A 24,869-nucleotide genomic window follows, 5' to 3' on the forward strand; every position below is an offset into this window, starting at 1 on the left:
AAAAAAAGAAGAAAAAAAAAAGAAGAAAAAAAGAAAACACGCACAAAACCCTCACTCCATATTTGGCATCGATAGTGAACAAGTCTCAATGCGATGTTTACGGCGCTAACTACTGTGGCACAGCACCGTTCAAGATAGGCTCCAACATGCATAATCTTTATGCTGACACCGTCATTTGCATATGAAAGGGTCACGTGGTAAAACTAAGATTATCTGTGCTATATTTGACCTTAATTTCGAAACTTATCACACGGTGTTATTCATTATCAAACCAGCCCTTGAAGAGATTCTAACGTACGAGTTTTTCTCTAATTACGGTTGCTTAAGGATGTCTTCCAGTAATGTGCAAGCACAGCAAAAGGTAAGATAAAATGCGAATAATTTTACGGTCGTTTATGAGAGCTGGTTTTTATATACTGCTACGTTTATTGCAAATCACATGTTTTCGGTCGTCGCTACGTGCAATGCATGTTTTTCGCTGTTAATAATCATATGCATACAACTCTTGTCCCACAGAAACAAATTTAATAATTGTGATACGAAACGGGTTTTTGGAGTATAAACGCTAAGTATATCGAATCTTACAGATGAAATCTACGTTAAAATATTTATTTCTTACAAAATGGCATGAACAAGGGGGTACTAATACATTTTTAGGATACAAAATATGAAATGAAAATGAAGGATGTAATCAAATGCTCTGGTAAACACAAGAAAAGACAGAAGAAGAATATAGCAAAAGATTGTTTACCTATAAAGAATATAACATATTTTATGCAGAAAAGAGAAAGGAAAGATGTATGTATGAACTTCTACAGCCATATAAGTCAAGAAGGAGCAAATGAGAATTGAATAATCACAGATCTTAGTGTGTGTGGTTTTGTTCCGGTAGGGGGCTTTATATATGGATAAAAGCTATGTCTAAAACAAATTGGAGATGTAGTTCAAGATACATAACCTAAAAATGAAAGTGTTTGAATAGAACAAGGCCTTGATTTTTCACTGAAAATAACTAACAATGGGTGGCAATATACATTAATTAGCTAAAATTACATCAAGTAATGTATATAAATAATAATACTACATATAAATATAGTAACATTCATGACCCGCCCACGTTGTTCGAATTCAACATCTTATATCTGTCCCTTTATTATCAATGCACTACTTAGCTCTTTCTACTGGGGCAAGGAAAGCAAATTTTGGTAAGTGTCCTGTCCTATTTTTTTTATTTCAGCTATATGCTTTGATATATGAAAAGTAACCATAAGCGAACCAAGAATATTTTTATATTATTTGGGTAGTGTCAGTCCCTAAACGTACTTTACTTTCTCCAAAGTAAATACACCCTCAAAGTCCTAGACCAATGAGTTATTTAAAAGCGACACCACTTACATTATTTAAAAAATTTCATATGCTTGCTTTAAGAACATTAAGGCTATTTCCATACACTATATTGAGACCAAATATAAGTCATCGTGTCATATAAAAATGTCATATCTTACCTAATGGGGGATACGAAATGTAATAGTGATTAACACAGGGAAAAAAAAAAAAAAAAAAAAAAAAAGATATCCTAAGTACATACCAAAATTGCTCCTGAATCGAAGATTAGAAGACTGAACACAAACTTTTGTATACCACTTACACACCCCTTTCATAAATTCATCTTTCAATCGTATTCATTGGCTGTCCATTCAACTATGAGCGACTGAGGACACCGGCATGCTTGGGATGATCTACTGTATTGTTGTACATGATTTTGCCCTTTCTAATATAAAGCACATCCAAATCACGCCAGGTCATTTACATTGCTGTATGGGTAGTAAAGGGAAGTAACTTCGTGTCGAGGAGAACGGAGTCGAGTTGAATTTTTTTCACCAAAAATAACTTCCGTGTCTGAAACGTAAAGCAGTTCCAACTTATTTGTTCTAGCTCAATCACCGTCCGTTCTTGTATGTATCTATAACATCTATAGGAACACACTATCAGGACTCGCATGTAACTATCTGAAATCTTGAATTTTCAGTCTAAAAGTATAAAGATATACTATTCACATGTAAAAGTATAGGGGTATATAACTATTTTAAAAAAATGACCCAATAATAGCCTATTTTTACACTTGTGTATATAATAATCACAAACAAGCAAACGTATTTCCCCATGTGTCTTAAATATGGCTCATACTTTTCATTTCTGCACAAAATACACCTGAGACAAGGTCCAAGATATAACACCTTGATTGACCGTTGTACAGAGAGGAAATGAAATGAGTTGGTGACCACATAAATAATGTATAAGTGAGATACATAATAGTGTGTTGACTATGCTATCACGAGATGATTTTAATGTTAGTAATAGTAGCATGTATTCTATAAAGAATCTTATTCGAGGAATTTTACAGTACATTTTCAAACTTTGCTTTTAAAAATTATGGAAAATGTTGCAAAACCGAGAACAAAGATGAAAAACCTCGTCTTCTTTGTTTAATAGAATCTGAGAATATATTTCACAACCATTTGCATTTAAATGAGACACTTTTTTAATATATCGTTTGCAAGAACGGTCTATTAAGAAATATAATCGTCAATAACTGAAACTTAGCTCAGTATCTTAAGCTTGACACAAAATTGGCACACAAAAATGTACAATCCGTGGTATAAACATACCTCCGATATGTTCACAATGAGACACATACATTAATAAAATTATGTATTTAATATATTAAAAATGTGACACGCAATCTAATGCACTTTAAAAGATTAATCACATGATAAGATTGGTTCAGTAGCAAGTGACAGCAATAGGCATCTAAACAATAAAAGAAAATGCATCTTATGGTTAAGATGAAGAATACAGTACAATGTTTCATTTCGTTTTTGTACATAAATATACGAAAATGGAAAGATGGCATCAATTTACGGACGTTACGTGGAGCACATCCAGTGTTGTGTATATTTAGTTTAATTGTTTGTCTGTTAGTTTTAATTATTTTATTTCATTGTATGCTATTGTAATATAACAGTGTTGACTGCAAATGACCTTGTCCAAAATTGAGTTCATTCCGCTTGACCTGATTGGCTTTATTTCATTTATGTAAAAACATGCATTGGAATTTATACTGAATTCACACCTGGAATAATATTTATGTGATTAAAACAACAGACTGTTGACACATCAGTACTTCGTAGACTAGAAAAGGCATGTCATCGTCTTCCATTTAAATTTCTTCGGGATTTGAGCTGAGTTTCATTCAGGACATTTTATTACTAGGACTTGTGTCTCTAATTCTAGGATTACTTTTGGATTTAATTCGCAACATCGTAAGTTTTATTTTTTCATTTTTCAATTTGTATTCTAGGAAAATAAAGTATTTGTCAAATTTTACAAAGCTTGTTGTCTTCACTATTTTTGTTACTTATTTTGAGAGCATAGACTCGTAAAACCAGAATATAGTACTCTCAAGACAGAATCCTTACTTACTGATGTATAGATTTTGGCTATCGACAGTTAACAGAGCATTGTCTAAATGGGTTCTTATGAATGATGTTGATCATGAAGATACGTTTTTGTTTCCAAAGGTCATTAGTGAAACTGAAGTCAAATAAGTAACAGTTTTGTTATATTTTAAAAAATGAGAAATTGGGTCCGTATGACAAAAAGGTTAACACCTGATGTATACACTAGTGCCGAGTTTTCAGTGAGCTATCACACTGTTGTTCCGTGTTGATATCATTAGACCATTCATTAAATCCCTTTCTCTGGTCACAGAGGACTGAACAAGACTTATTACAAGGTTTCGAATCATTTTTAGCAATACTTGGTGACCATAATGTTTGAGTCTACACAATTTCCAGATGTAATTCCTTTGAGGAATATTAAATCTAAAACAATTGTAAAAGTATTAATATTTTTTAATTAAAAAAAAAAACTAAAATAAAACGTGCTGGCCTTCCCAAATATGTCAAATCTGATATCAAGTGTCAAAGTTTCAGTCTGGAATTTTCCAACAAGTTATGTATGGCTTCGGCATCCAACAGTTTATGTATTTTCTCTATCACCATGGAAGTCAAGGGGCTTTCAACAAATTTCACATACTTTGAAACGATTGATTCGGTCATTTCGCTTGGATACAGGAACTGATTGGTTTGAATGAGGGTGTTCGTTTACTGGTGTTCGTTGTTTAGGAACCTGTTCAAAAATCAGTTTGGATATACCGTTATAGAAGATCGAAGTAATTAAAAGCAGCACTTCTAGCAAAAAATGGATACAAGATTAATCTTCTTGACTATGATTCTGATTTCAAATTTAAGTTCTTAAGGGCAAGTGAAGTAACAAGAACTAATCTTCAGTGTAGTCAGTCAGATATGACATTAGTGTGTGATAGAAATACAAAGGAAAACATGTTTTCAGCCTGGTGATAGCAATCTAGCTCTTTTGCTAATACAACAGAATCCTCTTGGCGCTAAATAATGTTGTACTTATAAAACTGAAATGAAAGTAAAGTACCTAAATTATATCATCAGCACTCCTAGGAGATGAAAACATTAACAAATTTATCGTCTGAATATGTTAAAGGAATATTCTGGAAAACCAGATAAGGTTAGGGATATCTTTGAATTTCCAGGGCCTATCAGTAATAAGCAACTAAAGCAATTTTTCGGATGGCTGGAAAGTTTGTACAAATTTCTCCATAATTGTCGAAACCCTGATAAAATTGTTCAACTCGAAATTAAAGTTTCATTGGTCTGCAAAGTGTCAAGAGTCGTTTGACAGATTGTATATCACAATGAAAGGTATACCAACTGGTGAGCTACAAACGTCAGTCAATTAGTTAAAATGCCTGTTGTTGCAAGTGATGTAGTTCTTGACGAAGTATTGGTTCAAGAACATAAATATGGTCTGTATGGTCGAGTGTAGTACGAAATTAAACAAGCTCAGAAGAAATTAATTCACAAACGACAATTATTGTTCGAAGTTGATGATGGCTTGGCATCATTTTGAAGTGTACATTAGCTCAGCTCTTTCTCAAAATAATTTTGTCAACAACGTCTTCATTCCTACTTTAATTTTTAATCTGAAGAATCAGTTTAAATTGTGTTCAGTTATAATTTGGGAGGAATCATTTATTTAGGTTAATCATCTTAATTACAAAGTGTTCATTAACGATTTGGACTAAAACATTATGATGAGTTTATTGTGAACTCAGTCAAATACACTCTCGATAATTATTGCGATACAGGACCGTTGGTACATCAACATATTTAAGACATTAGGTATATCAACACTATCAAGACCACTCTGTGCTTTCTGATTTGCGTATAACATTTAGGATTATTGTGGATTTACTACACATAACTGTAAGTTACTTTTAAAATTTTACTTCTAGGGAAATATATTATATGTTAATTTTAAGAAAATTGCTGGTTTCGCTTCTTTCTGTTACACAGTTTACGGCCAGTTAGTCATGATAGATGTAACAAATATTGCGTAATCCAAATAAAAATAAACCGCTGTAACAACCATGGTGTATCAATACCAATTCGAAGACAAGCTTGAAATCATTGCATTAGCACGTGAAAACGCTCAGTCGTTGACTGCACCACCAGGTGAGAAAATATACTCAGGGATTGTTTCTGCAACGAGGAAGTAGACTATACTGCTAAATACACCGCTGTTCCATAACAGTGACTCAGCTAAAGAAAGTATCGACTGTTAATTAACAAAGACGCATGTAAAAGTGGAGTAGACACGGGAGCAATTTGTATATTCTTAAATGACCGTAATGATATACCCCAACAGCATTAAATTGTTGAATACTTTATTATTCCTCATGCAGAAATTTTAGGACTGTAAAACATATTTGCCAGTCAAAAAAAAAGCTCGTAATTGGTTAAAATTGCATGTTAAAGTTGCACTTGGGCGTTACGAGTCTTTCGAGGGTCTGCCTACCGTGTAACATTATTGACAGAAGAACTATGATAGACCCTAAATGTTTCGGACGTGAAAATGTAATCAAAGCGGAAAAACAACGGTAAAGCTAAATCATCAACGTTGATCATAAAATACAAACGCTTTCTTGCAGCGGCAGTAAATGTTATATATTTTGCGGTTACAGACATATGGCTGATATATGTCACCGCCTTCTACCCCACATGAGTTTTCTTGAATTGATAACTTTCACGTAGTTCTGTTCTTGTTGACTAATAGGTCACTGTCAGCTAGATATCTTTACTTTTCGCAAATATGAGTAGACATAATAGTGGCTGGGTGACAGTGACCTATTAGTCAACACTATTTCCGTATCCGATGTATATATCGTACTCTCCTAGAATACAAAACTTTAGGGTAATGTTTATTTTCATAATCTTTCTCTGGTCTTATCGATGACATTATACACATATTGAGATTTAGAAAACCAAGATTATATCAGAATCAGCCGATATAGGCTTAGGTCTATATCTCTTTAATCCTAGCAATTTAACATTTTAGTGTGGTATAGTGACTCTGTAATGATTACATGTAGTGATTTAAAAGTTTTCGGCTGTGTTTTAAACAATCGACAGCAATATTCATCTCACTTGCACTATTTTTAGTTATTCCCTCTGCGATGTTTGTCATGATTGTAATGAAGATCAGATATTAAAACAAAATTTCTTTCATTCATGTCATTGTTTTTAAATTCACCAGAAGTATTCTAATAAGCCGCCAAATAATATATATTGTCAACAATGGAAAACAGTTCATATTTCTCTTATAAATAAGATTGTACAACAGGTTTCATTTTAAAGTAAACATTTGACTGCAATACAGCGTACATCATTTGCAAAGTATTTGCCGCAAATATACAAGCGCAATAAAAGTTGTAGTCTACTGTCGACAGACCTACGCTCAAGATGCACTAACGAATTTCTGGTATTGCGTTCGATATAGACCTATTCATTGTCTTCTCCAGAGACATTTACTGTACGGAAACATATTAATTGTAAATTTAAACAGCTTTTACAATACGATCTTGCAAATTATCTGAAGAAAGAACTTTACATTTGGTCAAAACGAGCAAGTTCCTCAAATGTTTAAATCTTATCACATAATGTATCATTTTGTCAGAATGTCAGAACGACTGTAAAGTGGAGCTTATTAACGACGTTTTGATGCATTTAACAAACAACATGGTCCGAACAAATCACCAAGTGTCTGTACCATCTATTATTACCGTAACGTACAGCTGGATCTGAAGAAAAGTGTTTTTAACAGGTCAATGGAGTTAGCATCATATTTAATCATTGGATAAATTGGAAAGTCGACATTATGTTTTCAATTAGTAATTTAGCAATGGACGAAGGGATTTTCCTGATATAATTAGTAGAACAATTTGGACTCTATGCTGAAATAGAACCTCAAATTTTGCAGTCTAAATTGATTTTATCATAGCAATACATACTATAATTTTCACCTCTTGTCCTTTAGAACTCATACATTACCGAAATAATCAATCTTTTCTAATGTCAATCAGACATCGCAGACATACACCTAAGCATGACAGATGTGGTTATATTTCTTTCTCTCTCTCTCTCTCTCTCTCTCTCTCTCTGGAAATATGAATATGGGTTCTAGTGGTGGGACGTTTAAATTTACCAGACCAGTAATGTCCAACATATGCTTTGCTGGTTTAAATGACGTTGAATAGATAAAAGGGCTAAATAGAACATTCCATCGTTCCCCTGCATCCGGGTATTTGATTACTATTATCAGTGGAACCCTTACGCAAATTGCTTTCGAGAGGTTCGTGCAACTTGATGTAATGTTTATGGTTCCAGACATTCCACTTCTGATGTTTTGTGGATGGTTAAATCTATATCATAACGGATGGGTATCCTCGCAATGAAACTGATGTCTAAGTGAAAATCACAAACGTGATCAATCGCCTCATAATATAGGGTTGTTTATCTGTCCGTACAAAATACATTGAAAAGGCCATATCGCTTTGGCCCATCCAGTTCTTTTTCCGAATGTCCTTCCCAAGGACACCCACATCCCATGGGTTATGTTATTTTTTTGCAATATGAGGTCCCATTCCAGTTCAATGCAATCTGAGAGTCGGATATTCGGTACTTATCTAAAGTTTCTTTGCATTAATGAGTGGGTGTCAGGGTACAGTGAAGTTGTTTGCGTGTGAAACATGCATAATGGATAGAACGTTATCATACCTGCATGTTAATGTCATGTATTGTGATTAAAGTTAATAAGCTTGTATTATGGAACATATACACCCTCTAGTGGACATTTGATCATCATGACTGAGGCCATGCGCGCGAATATGAGTTTGTTCTAGTCCAAAGTAGACTAGCCTTAGCAGTTATTGGAATAGAAAGAAACAATTTTGCCAGTGAAAAACAAGGAAAACCAGTAAGGGGAAAATGGGGACTTCGATTTCTTTTAAAATCAATTCTGCTCAAGGTACGAGACTGGAGAGCGAATGAAAAGACATATATAAACATTTGTGCAATTTCTGTTAACTTTGTGTATCATCATGCATGATGTCCTCAATAACGAGGTGCACTAACATTGATGTTATGTATGAAAATGAGCTGATTATGCTTATTTTGTTCTTCAGAATAAAGTATGTATCTTAGCAGTGGCGTGTGTAAAACGATCTTGATTACTGTGAAATTAAAAACCTCATAAATCAAGCCATAATTAAGATAATTGTTAAAGCGGAAAGAAACATATAACAGAAATTAATCATTTCCTTCATTTGTACGTGGTACAAAGAGAACATGGCAACAGATCAAAGATGCGTGCTAGTATAGGCTATTTTTACAAGAAATTGACCTCTGTGGACACCATTTTTTCTACCGCAGTTCAGTCTGTAAAATGTATCAACGACAATGTATAGATAACTGTAGTCAGTGTCTTGTTTCTCTTTGTTAATATAACACTGGTTGCTATATTGACAAAAGGTATCGTGTTGGAGGGTTGCTGAGTTTGTGTGGGATTTTGTTACTGATGAATACTTTTCTGTGGAAGAAATGCATGATACCTCTTCCAAGAACATAGATGTTTGCAACTAACATGCCTAAGCTAGGTCAACAAATTTAGATGATACCGCCTACATGATGATTTTGGTTCCTCTCCATAGGCACCGAAGAGGTGACTTTCGCTGACAGCATGCACAGTTGAGATAATTTTGCTAGAAACATATGGTATTTTCATGTACTGCGACTAAAATGTATTTATTTATTGTATGTATGGAAACTGTATTTAAAGCAGGCAGCTGAATCAAAATGGCTCCTACATGTTGATAGTGTTATTCACACCTTCACCGTTAAGCAGATATTGCTCCTAGGAATTCTGGTGAACGTCTTCATATATCTATCGTGCAATCGGTATGTTAACATACACATCATATGGTGTCGATGCTCCAATCGATACGCTCAAATTATCTGAAGGATCCCAAACAACTGGGCTTCTGCAGATGTAGCTGATAGGGAATATCAGACATGAACTTCTTAATGCTGGACTTCTCAGGTCTTTGATGTCTAACTCCAGGATACAGGACATATATATGTTTACGTAGTTCCTGCTGTTCGATAAGCAGCTTTGATATAATAGACAGACACAATACCTGGCGTAAAGTTGAATCCACGTGACTTTCGGCTGAGCGGGTGGGTGTCTCTTTTCACCAGTTCTTCTTTGGTTTGTCCCACTACAATCTACCAAAAGGAGTTACGTGCCTAAGTTGACAAGAGACCCCACCGCGTTGAAAATGTTATTGCATGTCTGGACACGTATTATTCTGATTTGTTCCTCAAAGCAACATTGTCAGTGCAATGTCCAGTATTGTGGTGAAGCTCTTGTTCCAATAAGCTTTCAGCAATCTTCATTGTGGTTTTACTATAACCTGCCTGCAACGCCTATCCACGCTAACAATGTAAATACGATCATAAAGGAAGATAAATAAAAGTAAGGACTTTTTATGAGTTAATTCTGATCTACAGTTTCTGTGATACTGAATGTTTGGAGGAGCAAACGAATTATCTATCACTAGCTTGACAATTTGGTCATATTGTTTCGTTCCTGTATCTTCACAAAGTGTTATCCATAATAAACCATTGATGAATTAATCTTTACTACATATAAATGCAAACTCCAGAGGCGATAGGTTTTCGTTTGAGCGGCATTTGAACTGAACAGTAATTATTATTTCGTTTCCTGTTAAAAGCCTTGTATTATAGTTTTGATGCCAATTGAAAGGGTGCATATGAATAACACATGAACTGCAGGTAGGGCAGGTGGGTCATATACAAGACATTCATAAGAAACTTGGACCGCATCATCTAAGTGATTGTACGCTGGAGTAACAATATTCAAGTTACAAGAATGAAATCTTATAACCTTGCACATCCAAATGGGTTGCAACCACAATAGAAACTTTATCTAAGTCATCACAAAAATGAGAATCCTACTTGAATATACACTGTTTGACCTCAGTTCAGTTTGATAGAAATGCTATTGTATTTAAATATGTAATGTATACAAACTTAATGTGCAAGGTTATAAGATTACTATAATTACTATTGATTTGTTATACTCATTTTAGCCCATGTCCCAGGTGAGCTTCAAAACATATATTTGAAACCTTAGTCGTTGAAGTTATTATATTTGTTTATGTACGAAGTTCGGTACAAATTACACACTTTTGCAGGAACGTAACAATTTCTCAGTTATATTGATAATATAGACCTGTATGTGTTTCTTGAGTCTGATAAATGACCTATACAAATTCAGCTACTGGTAAATATTTTCAATACAGTAACCAAACGTCTGCCTGACTAGTTGGTTCATGCACCATAGAATGCATGCAGGTGATTGAAGTAATATTTAAACCAAGAATAATACGTAAATTAACCACATATTAATTGTGTTTAAGCCATCAACATTGTATTTTTGAAATAAAAATCCTCATACAAGCCACATTAAAATGCAAAGGGAACTCCTTTGTATCTTATTCGTAATTATTCGTACGTTCACTGTATAAAGTACTTTAATGGAGGTTCAAACGGTGTAAATCAACAACACTTGAAAGCCAGTAGGGCTGGCGTGTTCAAGCAGTGGATATTAAAGTAGGCGTTTCATTTAGTTATGCCTTAGATAACGTATCTGTTATTGGTGCAGCTTATGTGGATATAAATAACCTCATATAGACATAAATAGTGTTTATAATTAGTTGCTCAGGTTGCAAAACCCTTTTAGGTTATCTTGTAAATCAAATGTATGACATAAAACCAACATTTACGAACTCTGGGACTGCATAAGGTCACCTTAGAATTTCCTAGATGAACATTCACGTGATGTATGCCTGATAGGTAGGTGAATTGTATTCAGTGTATAATAAACATAACATTAATTCTGAAAAGTCTTGACTTCATTAGATTAAAGTAGTATTTTTACAGTCATAAGTGATGAATAAATGGCACGTAGTTGCAATTTGTTCAAAGTATATCAAACTCTGCATTTGGTTTTAAAAAAGAAAACATTTATCTACCCTATATTTTCACTTTTCATAACGTAAAATTAATTTTGATAAGATTAACGAGATTCACGCCTATAAAGATCAGTCGACCGTTTTACAGGAATAAAGTAAACTCAGATGACACAATCAGTTATTTAAATTTGACTAATCATTTTCTTTGTTGATGAGTTCTAATTTTATCCTAGTTTGCTACTTCTACCGTTCCATTGTTTGCTGACAATGATTAAATAGAAGTGTCCGAATCAACTTAAAATCTAACTTCCTGTAAATTTTACCTACTTTTGCTCAAGTCATAATGTATATTATATTTTTTAAGAATCAGTAGTTACTGTTCAGTTAATAATAACTCAACACTGAATACGATCCCATCAATCTAATGATGTCAAATATAAAAATATATACCTAAATCATCATTTATTGCTAAATGATATTAATTTGTCTACTCTTGGAAAACAAATCATGCACTATATCAATATGGTGTTCATTAACATTTATATGCAAACCTGCATTGTCTAAAACAACTCGTCGAAAAGAAATGGACAAAATTAATCCCTTCGTTATAGTAGGTTGGTTTTAAAAAGATTATTATATTATGTATGGATTCGTCTTCCTTCTGTGCAAATATAAAATGTTAAAATGCATGACAGGTGAGTAATTTCTCATTGCGTGTTAATGTGATGCTATATGCCCTATGTCCAGTTTCTTACACAACTTAAGACATATTTTAAAACTCAAAGGTAAGACGAATATGAAACACAGAGAAATTAATAAACTGTTGGCAGGGAAATTTGCACACTCATACAATAAGCAACTTATATAAATATTTATGTTCATTTCCAGAATCTCGAAGACGTAATTTATAGCCGATTTGTTAGGAAACCAAGAGAATAAGAGTACAATGATGTATAATTTAATGACATGTATATGTTCTGGATAGATGCATGGGATAAAAATAGTTGAAGTCAAAATCTACTGACATAGTATACTATATATTTTAAAATCGTCTGTACATGCCAACAAAGCCACTGCTTCATTAGAGAAATAAGGTCGTAATCAAAAGACTAAGCAGCTCGTTGAAGAAGTTAATATTTGTTTACGAACTCAATAAAATATCTTTAAGGTTGGGTTAAGTATTTCGGGTTTGAAGACCTTAAACATTTAAAGTGCCGAAATTTGAAAATGACGAAACATTTGGGATTTCAAGATGTACTTTTGAAAAAAAACCTGCATAATTGTGATATGGTCAGGAAGCTTTGATCCCTCACAGAGACAAATCCATTACCGACCTCGGAACTAACGTTATCAACGTTAGCATATACGAAAACATATAGCATCCTAGGGCTCCCGATCCAAAATCACCTAGCAATATGATGACTAGAGCAATATCGTATTTGAGACTGTCAAATACGAAGGCAACGATACACGTAACGCATAGACTCACGTGAACATTTGCTTCGTTAATACTCTATAACCTCTTCAAATATATTGTACGAAATCATTGTTATAATAACCAGGTTATTTTATAGCCTGCAAAAATAATCTCACTGAATTAAAAGAGCCACAATATTTCATCATCCTTTAATACATGCAACGTACGAATGAATTCAAATATTCTGTTCAGTTATAAAATGGCTAACTAGAAACAGACTATAGTTTATCTAATAACATGGCATTTTGTGACATACGTTAGCCTATATGTATAATTTGGAATAAGTACTGGATAATCAAACGTATCAAAACAATTATAAAATATATATATATATATATATATATATATATATATATATATATGTATATATATATATATATATATATATATATATATATATATATATATATATATATATATATATATATATATATATATATATATATATCGAAACAGAATGCACAAAATCGCACATAACACTACAGCGGACGATTGTTTTCGTGAAGTGTATTGGTATGCGTCCGGTTTACAACACACAGTCATTCCTTGGCTTAGTTGGGCAGAGTCCGCTGTAAGATAGTTTGCCATACATGTTGTTTAGGAAGTCGTCCATAAAGGTTACTTGTGTTTGTATCTTTCAGCACACAATCAATACCTAGTTTAATTGGGCAGAGCCCGCTGCAAAATAGTTTGCGCTTTAGTTCTCTGTTTTGTGTTGGCAGCCATCCATTACTAGTACAGCTTCCTGACAAAATTAGTTATATTGTGAAAGGAACAACAATCACTCTATGCTCTAAATATAACCTGGTTATGGTGAAATCCACAGCCAGACAGCTCATGATAATTGATTTTCTCGCTGCAGCACTATCTGCACTGACATCAGTATTTTGAAATAAACACGAACATAAACCAGGCATGAGTAACACTGTACACGATAACGAACCCGATGATAGTTTCGTTCAGGTATAATGCAGATACATTGAGAGATTTGTTTGGATCTAATAACGATCAATTGTTAATTTGATTATAATATAATTTTGTATGTCACTTTTTCCTACTTTCTTTAATACATTAACAAAAGCAGATCCTATCCGTTCATACGATTCACTCATATTGTATTGTTTTTGACGCTTTGGAGCCTTTAATGTAATTCTACACTTTGTGTTACTGTAATTATAATATAATTTTAATTCATATTTATGTGCTTAGTGATCTGTAGACAAAGAGATTCATCTGCTAATAATATTCCACCTAAAGGCAAAGGTTAATCTGCAAACAAAATTCCTGGATCTTTGTATATGTTTGAAGATGAAGGATCAATTTACAATAATTGTAAGTTAGGGCACTTGAGATCGTACTAATTATTGCTTTTGTCTCATAAGTAATGATAATAAATACTAAAGTAAATTAATTTTAAGAAAAAGATTTCTTGGAATAGTCAGACTCGAAGTATTTAATATAATTATTATGTTTAAATAATATATGCCTAACTTTTTGCATCATTATTTTATATATTATATTTGAATGCGTATATGTTTTAAATAAAAAAAAAAAATTTAATGCCATTTTGAATAACATTTCCCTTATGATTATGCTCTGTGTTTGGCACTATCTAGATCAATGTTTATTGTGTATTGTAGGTGTACTGGTATCTTTGCACACATTTAAATACAGGTATATTTGTGTCGCCTGGGATACCGTTTTGGTCGTGTGAGGGAAAATGTTTTTTATGACCGGACAATGAAAACGGGTCCTGACGAAATTTATTTGACTCACGCAATGCACAGTTTTATACTCCCTTTTTTATATTGATCATCAAAACAGGCCAACTTAAATTTAGAAGAAACTGTTCTAAGTTTGGACGTCACTGGAAACGTCCTTGTTTCGTATAGCAGTTCATAAATATTTATGATCTTAAACTATACCCGTTTCAATAATATCTTGTTACTTGTGCGTGATATTAAACTTTGCTATGGTAAGATATCATTATGTAAAGATACAATGTTAAAGACCAAGTAATGCGTTGGTGCCACTAAATAGTATTACACCGTAATCCTATGAAGCAAAAATAAGATTAAACAGTTTTTTGGAGGTAAGGGTGTTTTTTTCAAGGTCCACATCTGTTGTACTGTATATAGCGAAAAGTAATACAGATGTTTAGAAAAGGCATAATTTCCTTTTATAGCGTATTTTCTAATGAGAGGTCGTGGTGTTAACATTGTATTAGTGTATTCCACGGTAATTTTTAGTGGACACTTATTGCGATATGGTTACTTCTAAGATACATTATGAATGTTCTAGCATTGTAAACTGAAATTTGATTTGACATTACAACAGGACATTTTGAAAATTAATAACTGTATTTTGTTTCTTTAGCGATCATAAAGGAAGATAAATATAGGTAATGCAACTTTATTTTTACATAATATGTGTTGTTTCTCTTTAGAAATAGGTGGAAAGATTCATAACTAACGCTTTTAAATATGTATTAAATAATTCATTCGGAAGATTCCAAAATCTTAAATCATTTTTTGAATAAACATTTATAAATTGCTATCGACTTTATTCATAGTTTTATAGAATATATTCATAGTTGATTATAACAAAAAGATATTTAAAGTCACGTTCAATTAAAATATCAAAAATTTGTATTTAAGTTATCGGAATGATTTACATATTACCCCATAATTTTTTTAAAATAGAAATTGATCAACATTACTCCCGACCCTAGTTGTATTTATTTATGGTGGAAATAATAAGGTCCAATGAAAGAACCTGCAAAACATGTTCTAAATCTCTCTACAATCAACACGGACTCGCAGCAGGTCGCACTATGATATAATCAATATATTCAAGCAGATATTTCAGTAAAAGTAATCAGGGCATCTCAATATAATCTTTGAAGGAATAGAGTAATGAAAGTATTAACCTAGAATCAACTAAAACAATAAGAAACAAAATTTATACCATTTTCAAGCAAAGAATGATCTAGAACATATGTCTAATTGAAGATCATAACAACTGTCAACAGTTCCACAAGATCCTTCCATAGCCAAACAAGATCATCGATTTAAAGAAGAACATCAAAGAGAAAATGAAAATGAAAATATTCAGTACGGAAAAGTATTTCCTTTAATTTATGATGTTAGTTAAAATGTCGTTAAGAAAACGTCCATCAGGTGGGGTTAAATTGTATAGCATTCGTTTCAAACACCCATGGCTTTGTTAAAAAATTGCTTTGAACTATTGTTAAATAAACTAGACTAGAAGGAAACTTAATATATTTGGCAAAACAACTAATAATGAAGGAAACGAAGCTATATCTAATGATTTGTGTTGTAGGTATTCGTCTCTACTTGTACATTCATACCCATACCCAACTTCATGCAGCTAAATGGGTGTTGCACAGAGACCTTTAGATTATTTTATTTTTATTGAAATACGTAAAGTTCTAAGTGATTCTTTCATAACATGAGTTGTAATTTCAAGGAGAAAAATTCGGAAAAGGTATTAACATTTTAAACGAAAAAATTATTTTAGCATCAAATTAGAGTCAGCTGACCTAATTTTTATTTAAAAGGCAATTGTTTATTTTTATGCAAAAGAGTTGTGTGTTGGGCACCAAAAATGGCATATCCTTGTTTGTATGTATAATATTTATCTGCATTTGTTTGCATTTTTAAGTTAAATTTTAAGCTAAAGGAAGAAATAACAAAAGACACGCACTTCATAAAAGCGCGCTTTTAAAGACTTTCTTTAGTAAGGTATTATACTTCCATCACAAAGATAAATACGGCATGTGAAGACAATCATATTATGGAATTAAATAAGTCTACTATTTAAAAATATATTATGTCTTTTTTTGACTCATCGATATATTGTTGTCCTCTTTATAGAAACATTACATACAATGAGAAATGAAAGAAGGTACATCCTTCGTACATGATATGGAGAAACAAAATAGTTATTTCTTTTCTAAATATATATAGGAGAAATGGTCTTATTTTTGTTTCTTCTTTTTCTGTTTTTTTTTCTTTCCTTTTTGTTTTATATAAAAATGATAAAGACTTATCGAGGGTTTATATTTTGAAATGAGAAATCAGTATTTGTTCTATGGTATGTCGTAGGAAGATATATGACATCAATCATAGTTGTACATCTATATTGAGGGACACATCGTATTGTAACGACGTTTGGAAAACAACGGGTATAATCCTGTGTTAAAAGGGTCAGTACGTTTAATATTGGGTGCAAATGTTAACATTGTTGGAACCTTTTTAATTCCATTGATGGGACCGTATGGAGGCACTGTTTCACAGATTGAACATCATGTGGTTATAGGGAGAACTGTTTGCAATAACACAACGGATAAAGATGATGTTAAACTGGTGAAGAGCAAAAATGTCGAGAGTTTATGGAGACAAATGGTAGTCTTTTATTTTTTGTCTACTGTCCACCACATCCCCAAACCAATATTCTCCCAAACAGAAACCAGCTATACTAACCAAGCACACTTCTACAAGCCAACGGAAAAGGTAGCGATGTGTATAGACAGTACTTATACGTACGCATAGAAATACGCAAGAAGATAAATATAATATAAAGAAAGAGGGATGAAATATAAACACACTCTTACTCACAATTGTTCAAAAGAGTATACTATCACACAAGAATACGGCTGTTTATAGAGACGTTACGATACCCTCCTTCAAATGTACTATAAAATCCCACATGTAGACACCGACAGAGATATTGATAGACAGACGTAATACACCATGATACAAACGCAATACACCATCAGAGAAAATAGATGGATGATAATTTTTAGACATACTCAAACATATACACATACAGAAGTGACAATGATAAATGATCGAAAATATTAAAATATTGTAATGAAAAGCTAGACCTCAGATTATTTACTAGAATGTTATTTTGCTGTCAATGTACACTGTGTTTCTGCGCTTAAGACAATTGATAACCACTATGTTCAAACAAAACATTTTTCTTGACTTGTATCCTGATTCGTGGACTATCTGAACCTTTTGCCGAGAGCATATTACACAGCAACCACAATCCCTTAAAATTGTTTGGCAATAATACAAATAATAATAATTTCTACAAATATACCCTCAAAAGCATGTATTGTTTACCTTTCACTGTCACTCGCACGTGACGTTTATTATCGATTGACTCAGCCACATAGATAGCATCTATATCAACTATAATACAGTAAAATTACGATTATCTATATATTACCCAGTAACAAAACTTCTATTCCAAATTATATGGTTTGCTTCAAGTAAGGAAACGGTTACCCTTGTCATGAGATTACAAAATCAAGTTTTTGACAGAATTAAAAGAACCACTGTCATTATTAATAGCATTACTTTAGCAGATGGGTGATATACGGATTTAGGATTACTCTGTATGGAAGACAGGATTCAAAATATGCTGTAGAGTGAGAGAATACAGAGGGGATGGTAAAATTCACAAAAGTAGGAGACCTGTTTATATTAATTTCCGGCATAATATGTCAAGGAGAAAACAAACTGAAGGTACCCTTTTTATGAGGTAATATCTGTTTTAAAATATGTGTGGCCTTCTGTTTCGTTCATCAGTGTGAAAAGGTAGTGTTTTATTCATTGGCGAACGGCAGCAAAAACATTTATGCATGCCCCACGTTTAAGATATGTTATATTTTGCTGTACTTGTCTGAGGCCTATTACCAACAATGTTAAACAAATCACAGAACTATAAAGAGGAGAGTGGTGAAAGTCACGTCTTCATCCATCAGTAGTTTGAAATTAACTGGGAACACAACTAAAAAAAAAACATAAATGGACAAGTGTTTACCCATTCAAGTCCTTTATTATGACTGATCGTTTATATTTTTGTTTGTTTCTTTTAATGTCATGCAGTGCAAACCATCGCGTATGTATTATCAAGCTAAAGATTTCTTCTACTGTGACATATTTCAGCCTAACGCTAAACAGTGTACTGTGTTATTATCGGGTCGTATCGACACAAATGCAATTTTTATACTTAGGCATTTTGACTTAAACGAGACTGTATTATATCGATTGATGTTCTAAGGGAAGGTACTCAATGCAGTTTTGAAAGAGTGTGAGTGTATGAATTAAAAATACGCTGGAGAGAGAGAGAGAGAGAGAGAGAGAGGGTAAAGGAAGATAGAGGTGAGATAGTAAAAGACAGACAAACTAGAAGGCCATTTTTGTTCCATTATTTTGCGGCATTATAGGGCAAGGAAAAATCAATATTGTTAAACTTTTCATGAGTTTCCGAAGAAAGAGATTCCAAATTTTATGTACAAAACAAGCTAACACCACCTATACTATCCAGCACACCACAATTTTGGAAACATTCACTACTAATGAATGAAAATTGTAGCAGTATGTATAGATACACCCTATACTTGCAAACGTAAACACTAACGAAGAAGGGTAAGATATAAAAGAAAGGGGACGAAATAAACACACAAACTTACACACAGGCATGCACACATTCTAATATCATATAAAAGTACTGTTCTGTATATTTGATTTAATTTACATGTCATTTAGTTGTGTGCAAGTTTTAAAATCTTTCTATTTTTTAAATTTTATTATATGTCAAAACAATGTAGTTCTGTTTACTAGGAACTCGTACTTTTTCCAGCAAATAGTTTAAACTTAACTGTTCATTTCTGTAAACATAAGGCTGACCTTGTTCCCGAACTTAATTCAAATTTAGTAACAGTCACGTCAACAATTTTTTTTTTAATTGTGAGTGTAATAAGAGTGAGATCGAGGCTGTATTGCATACGTAACCCTAGGCTTGAAATAATTTCTTTGTGAGTAAAAAGGATTGGTTTTTTTCAAGGTCATGCTGGGGCTAAGTGATATTTGTATGTAAATATGATCACGTGATCCTCTATTTCGTAATTCAGGCATTTCCGAAATTGCGCACTAGTTAGTGTTAATAAGTGATGCTTATAGATCATGTAGTGAGTCTGGGCTTAAAAACGATTGATATCAAGTCGTTTTCTACAGTTGTATCCAGTTTTTGAGTTATATGTTAATTATTCTTCTGATTATTAGGAGTCTAACAATTTAAGTCGTTTCTCTGGAAATATATTTGTGCTCAAACAGAATTCTTGAACAAAGACATTTTTTTAAACATTTTATTCGGATTTCCAACACTGGAGTGTTACTTGTGTTTCTACAAGGAACTGTAGACCAAATCACAAAACATGATACGGAATATGTCATCGCCTTCCATCTCGGATACGTCGTCAGGACTCGAACTTGATTCCATTAGAACATTTCAATATTAGGACTTTTAAAAGTTAATTCGTGGATTATTCTTGGATTATTTTTGGATTTGATTCTTAAAACCGTAAGTTCTTATTTTTTCAGTTTTACAGTAGTTTCCCAGGGAAATAAATATTTGTTATATTTTCAAAGGTTGTTGTTTTCACTCTTTCTTGTGTTACTGTTTATTCGAGCCTGAACGCGTAACAGTACGAGTATGTACAGACAAGTCATTATTTATTCTCACAAACATAATATATAATCATACATTTCTGATTATGTTTTTCTCCTACCTTAGAAAATGTATCGTATTATATTTGCATGAAATGGTCGTATTTCTTAGATTCAATACAAAAATAAATAATTTGCTCATTAAGAAAGTAAATTGAGATTATGAGCGGAATAAGTATCTTTTTACAGAAAATTTAAGTCCTATTGTATTTCAAAATGCGGGGTAAAAAATTTATTCTGTATTACTTGCACGAGAAAGATGTAATTTATATAACAAATGATGAACTTCAACGTCATTTATAACAGATGAAAACGACATTTTTTAGTTTCTTTAATACAAACAAATATGTTTTATATTTCCCAAAAGGAAAGTGATGTATTTAGACTCCGACACAAAAAAATAAATTTGGAAGTTTATTTAATCCGCTCATTTGCTACTGAATTTTGAGTTTATTTTGCAGTGTTCTATAATAACGTTGGGACCTTTGGCAGATTCTATTTTGATAAAAGATGCCAGTTTACTGAAAATGCGTTATATGGCTTAAGAATAAAATACGAAGATATCCCAAATTTTGAATTATAAAAGACTCAAGATGGCTAATCCAACGCCAGGAATGCATTGCGGCGGATCGTGTCACTTCATAATGTAAAGTCAATAGACACCCATGAGATCCACATGTATTGATGTCCATAGGCGAACAAAGCGGTCATGCGGGAAACAAAATGGTTGATAAAATGTATTCTTAACAGAAAACCACATTGCGATGTAGCGTCAGAGATTTGCATTAAACATTTTTCAGGATGCAGATCATCACTCAAGTGGTCGAAAATGTGGGTAAGCATCATCAGGAAAAGAAACTAGCAAAACAGCACATATGTGTCTTGCAAGTGATGGATGAAACGCATGTCGTGTGTTACCCAAACAGTCATTAAGTATGGAATTACTTTTGTAAGGGCTGTACCACACTTCATTGCAATCCATTATACACGAACAATACATTAACCTTCATAGTTTTATCATATAAAGTTCGTGGTATTGTGTTCAATGTGGTCTCGATGATGAGAGTTCTTCATCAATAATTTCGTAATTTCATGAAAAACACTCAAAGTGTGAACTTATCAAGGAAAGCAACATGACCATGTCACAATGAAAAGTGACAAAATATGGAACGACTTCTTACATGTTTTAGTATTTGATACATTCCATGGTTTCTTGAACAACCAAACATTAAAATGTTTCATCGCAAACTAGAAGACTAATTCATTTTGCAAGTAATAAAATGTTGATTGTTGAATAGTAATCATTGGTAATTACTGAATTTCACAATCGCTGTATAAAAGTACTTTCAAATTAATTGTTTAACATGATAGAAAGATTGTTTTGTTTTTTTTTGTCAACATGAAAGAATATATATTAGACTCAGAAGTAATTGATCCACTACGTGCGACATTTCGTACTTAATTGGTATGTCATTTGTTTGTTTTTCTTGCAGATATAAAACGAACACTGAATTACGAGTTATTCCTAAACATGTTAATAATTTCTTACACTTGGTAATTGAATAGTTGCTTTCATTTTATCCTGACCTTTCGCTCAAATGACCAGATATTTCTTGTTTTTGCAAATACAATTGTCCATTATGTATGAAGATCTTTTAGTTTCAAGAACATATGATTCAAAGAAACTATTTCCAAACATGTGTTTAGATTAGTATGACACTGTTTAAAACGACGTGCACAATGTGTCAAATGTTGAGGATCCAAATTGGTAATTATTGAAAAATACAAAACATTTAACACGACCTAATACAATTTTATCAAGATCAATTTCATTTTGAACAAAAGAAAGGTCAGGTGCAGGCCATTATTGTTCTTTTTTATATAATGGTTGTACGTGGCATATTTATAATACATTATTTCACACATAATTGTAACGTTTAAGTGTTTCGTCTTGTTTTTAATGTGTGTTTCTTTGCTTTCTGTTTTTGCTTTATACGGATCCAAATATGATCTGGCAAGGAATTATTCATAACCTATTCCTAAACGATTTTTAGTAGTTGCTATTTACTAACAACTATTATATTTTGCAAAACTTGTTGTAGTTTTATCTTACCCTACTTTATGACTGAATGATACCCACTGATGCAAGGTGCTGCTAATCAATAACGATTATCCAGAAACTGTACCATTTTTCATTTGTTAAATTTTAGGACGGGTAGTTAAAATAGATGCATTGACATTATGACCTATGGCATGAAATGACACAAAGATGTAGCATAATACCTCAAAAATACATCTTCATACAATAATGTAATACTTATATAACATTTATACCGTGACACGAGTATTATAACATTCAACCTTCTAAACGGACACATAATTGAACACAAGAAGTAGAACATCTGGTAATTCATCCCAAAAGTCATTAGTCACCTTTGGATATGACCAGCAAAAACAATAAATAAACAAATGCTTTCTTGGCGCCAGTACATTAAGATGCTAATATTGTACTTATTCATAATGTCTCTTGAACATGTAATAATCAAACTGAAGACTAAACGTTACAGCTGAAATACGACCAAAACTGTTCAATGCTTATGGTAAAGAATATTTATATAAGAATCATTAATTGCCTACAATTACGTCTTATGACCATTTCAGATATTCACTTTGCACAGATTTTCACACGTGACTAAGCTTGTTTTGTTAGCAACTTTAGGTTTGGCAGGGTGTTTGCCAATTTGTCTTACGGTCGTTGTGAAACATAATAAATGAGATACCTATACTACAGAAAGCTAAATGTATCGTTTCCAACTGCAATGCTTTACTTTTATTCAAGCTAATTATAGAGTTCTCAAGGAAAAAAAGTTGTTAAATGACAATTTCTTCTCCGTTAATTTTACCTAGTTAAAATCGTGCAGTATATTTTGATACTACATTGCCTGGTACTGCATGACACGTGTGCCTTAAAATAGTATAGAGTATTAGGAACTACTTTGTAAACTAGCCATGTACACTCATGTAATAGATGGTTTAGATTGTGATTTATTAGATTTGTTGTTAATGAACTTAACAAGCTGTTTTGTCCTTTTGAAAGCAGAGATGATAAAGTTAACGATGAGATCACTAAGTCACAAACGAAACATTCAAGCAAGCAAATGAATGAACGTAATATTCGCAACGGCAACGACAGTTGTGATAGACTCAGTAATTGAAAATACTATTCTGATCACTTGGACAGTTATTTAGGAGAATAATACGTAACGGTTCGCAATTAGAATGGTTTAGATTACGTCCATTGCGCTGTAGCGTCTTTAAACTTAGAGTAGACATCATACTGACGCCAAGAGTTATGGCATATCAGAAACGTACCATTGTACAAGTCAGTCAAAACAACACATTCGATGGAAGAATGCAACTGAACGTTTCGGTAGGAAATTAATATTCTAATAAACAATAAACCAAGAGGACGAAAAAGAATTATTCACAGTGGACTTACATACAACAACTGCCTTCAAAAGATCCCCATTTAACTATTTTGATACAATGTGAGCATAAAATAGAATTTAGTTCGTCAATGTGCACTCATTCAATCAATGACTATAAATTTAACGTTTCAGTAGACTAAAAGGATAATTTTTTTATACAAATGTCAAGAGCGCGTTGAAGTTCAAAAATTGCTTGGTGATATTATATGCACATTAATACTGTTACTGTGTAATTTTTTCTTGTGTAAGCTTTTGGTAGAAAACGAAAAGTGCATATAATAATTAGGTTTCTACATTTGTATGGGAAAATATGAACTCGTTTTTGAAGACTAATAAGTTATTCCCAAGGTCGTAAAGTATAACTCAGAAAATACATCATATTTCCATAGCAAATGCAGTTACCTATAATTATTTGTTTACTGATTTGCCTTAAGCACACGTACTTGATTTCAGAAAATTTTGTTAATCGCACATAAGCGTTGAACATAATATTATTATTATGGGGCTTTTGGATATTTTACTATTATAGGTAGAAGCCTTCGATTCCCAATGACATTTCCGTGAATCAAACATGAGTGGGTGATCTAAATAATTGGACAACAGCCTGTGTGAACATTCTACCCCAAGGTGGGCTCTCAAACGTAAAGTTACTACAGGGTGTCCCTATTCAATGCTCTATCTACCAATTATTATGACTGTTGATTGCATCTGTAATGCATGTTATACAGACATTATTTTCCTTATTAGAGTAAAAAGCTAGCATAACATATTATTATTGATCTACTGGATATGAAATTGGTTCATGGATATTGATTTCTTTGTACGATAATATTTATATTGATTGTCACGAGATTGTACCTTATATATTGTGC

At 32.7% G+C, this 24,869-nt stretch overlaps 1 protein-coding gene across 3 annotated transcripts in view; it reads left to right on the top strand.

Moving 5' to 3' along the window:
- Positions 1-256: 256 nt before the first annotated feature.
- Positions 257-24,869, top strand: part of LOC149786434 (sodium/potassium-transporting ATPase subunit alpha-like) — a 61,136-nt gene continuing 36,523 nt past the window's right edge. The window contains exon 1 of one of the 3 annotated variants that reach the window (XM_089976877.1): positions 257-361. In XM_089976877.1, the coding sequence (XP_089833003.1) occupies positions 329-361 (33 nt within the window). In that variant the 5' untranslated portion in view covers positions 257-328. Of the gene's footprint in view, positions 362-21,232; positions 21,345-24,869 lie in introns of those variants that run through there. The other 2 variants (XM_089976875.1, XM_089976876.1) reach the window with 2 other exon arrangements.

The sequence above is a fragment of the Sinohyriopsis cumingii genome, chromosome 12 (genome assembly GCF_028554795.1).
Source record: "Sinohyriopsis cumingii isolate HCF-2022 chromosome 12, ASM2855479v2, whole genome shotgun sequence".
NCBI classification, from domain to species: Eukaryota; Metazoa; Mollusca; class Bivalvia; order Unionida; family Unionidae; genus Sinohyriopsis; species Sinohyriopsis cumingii.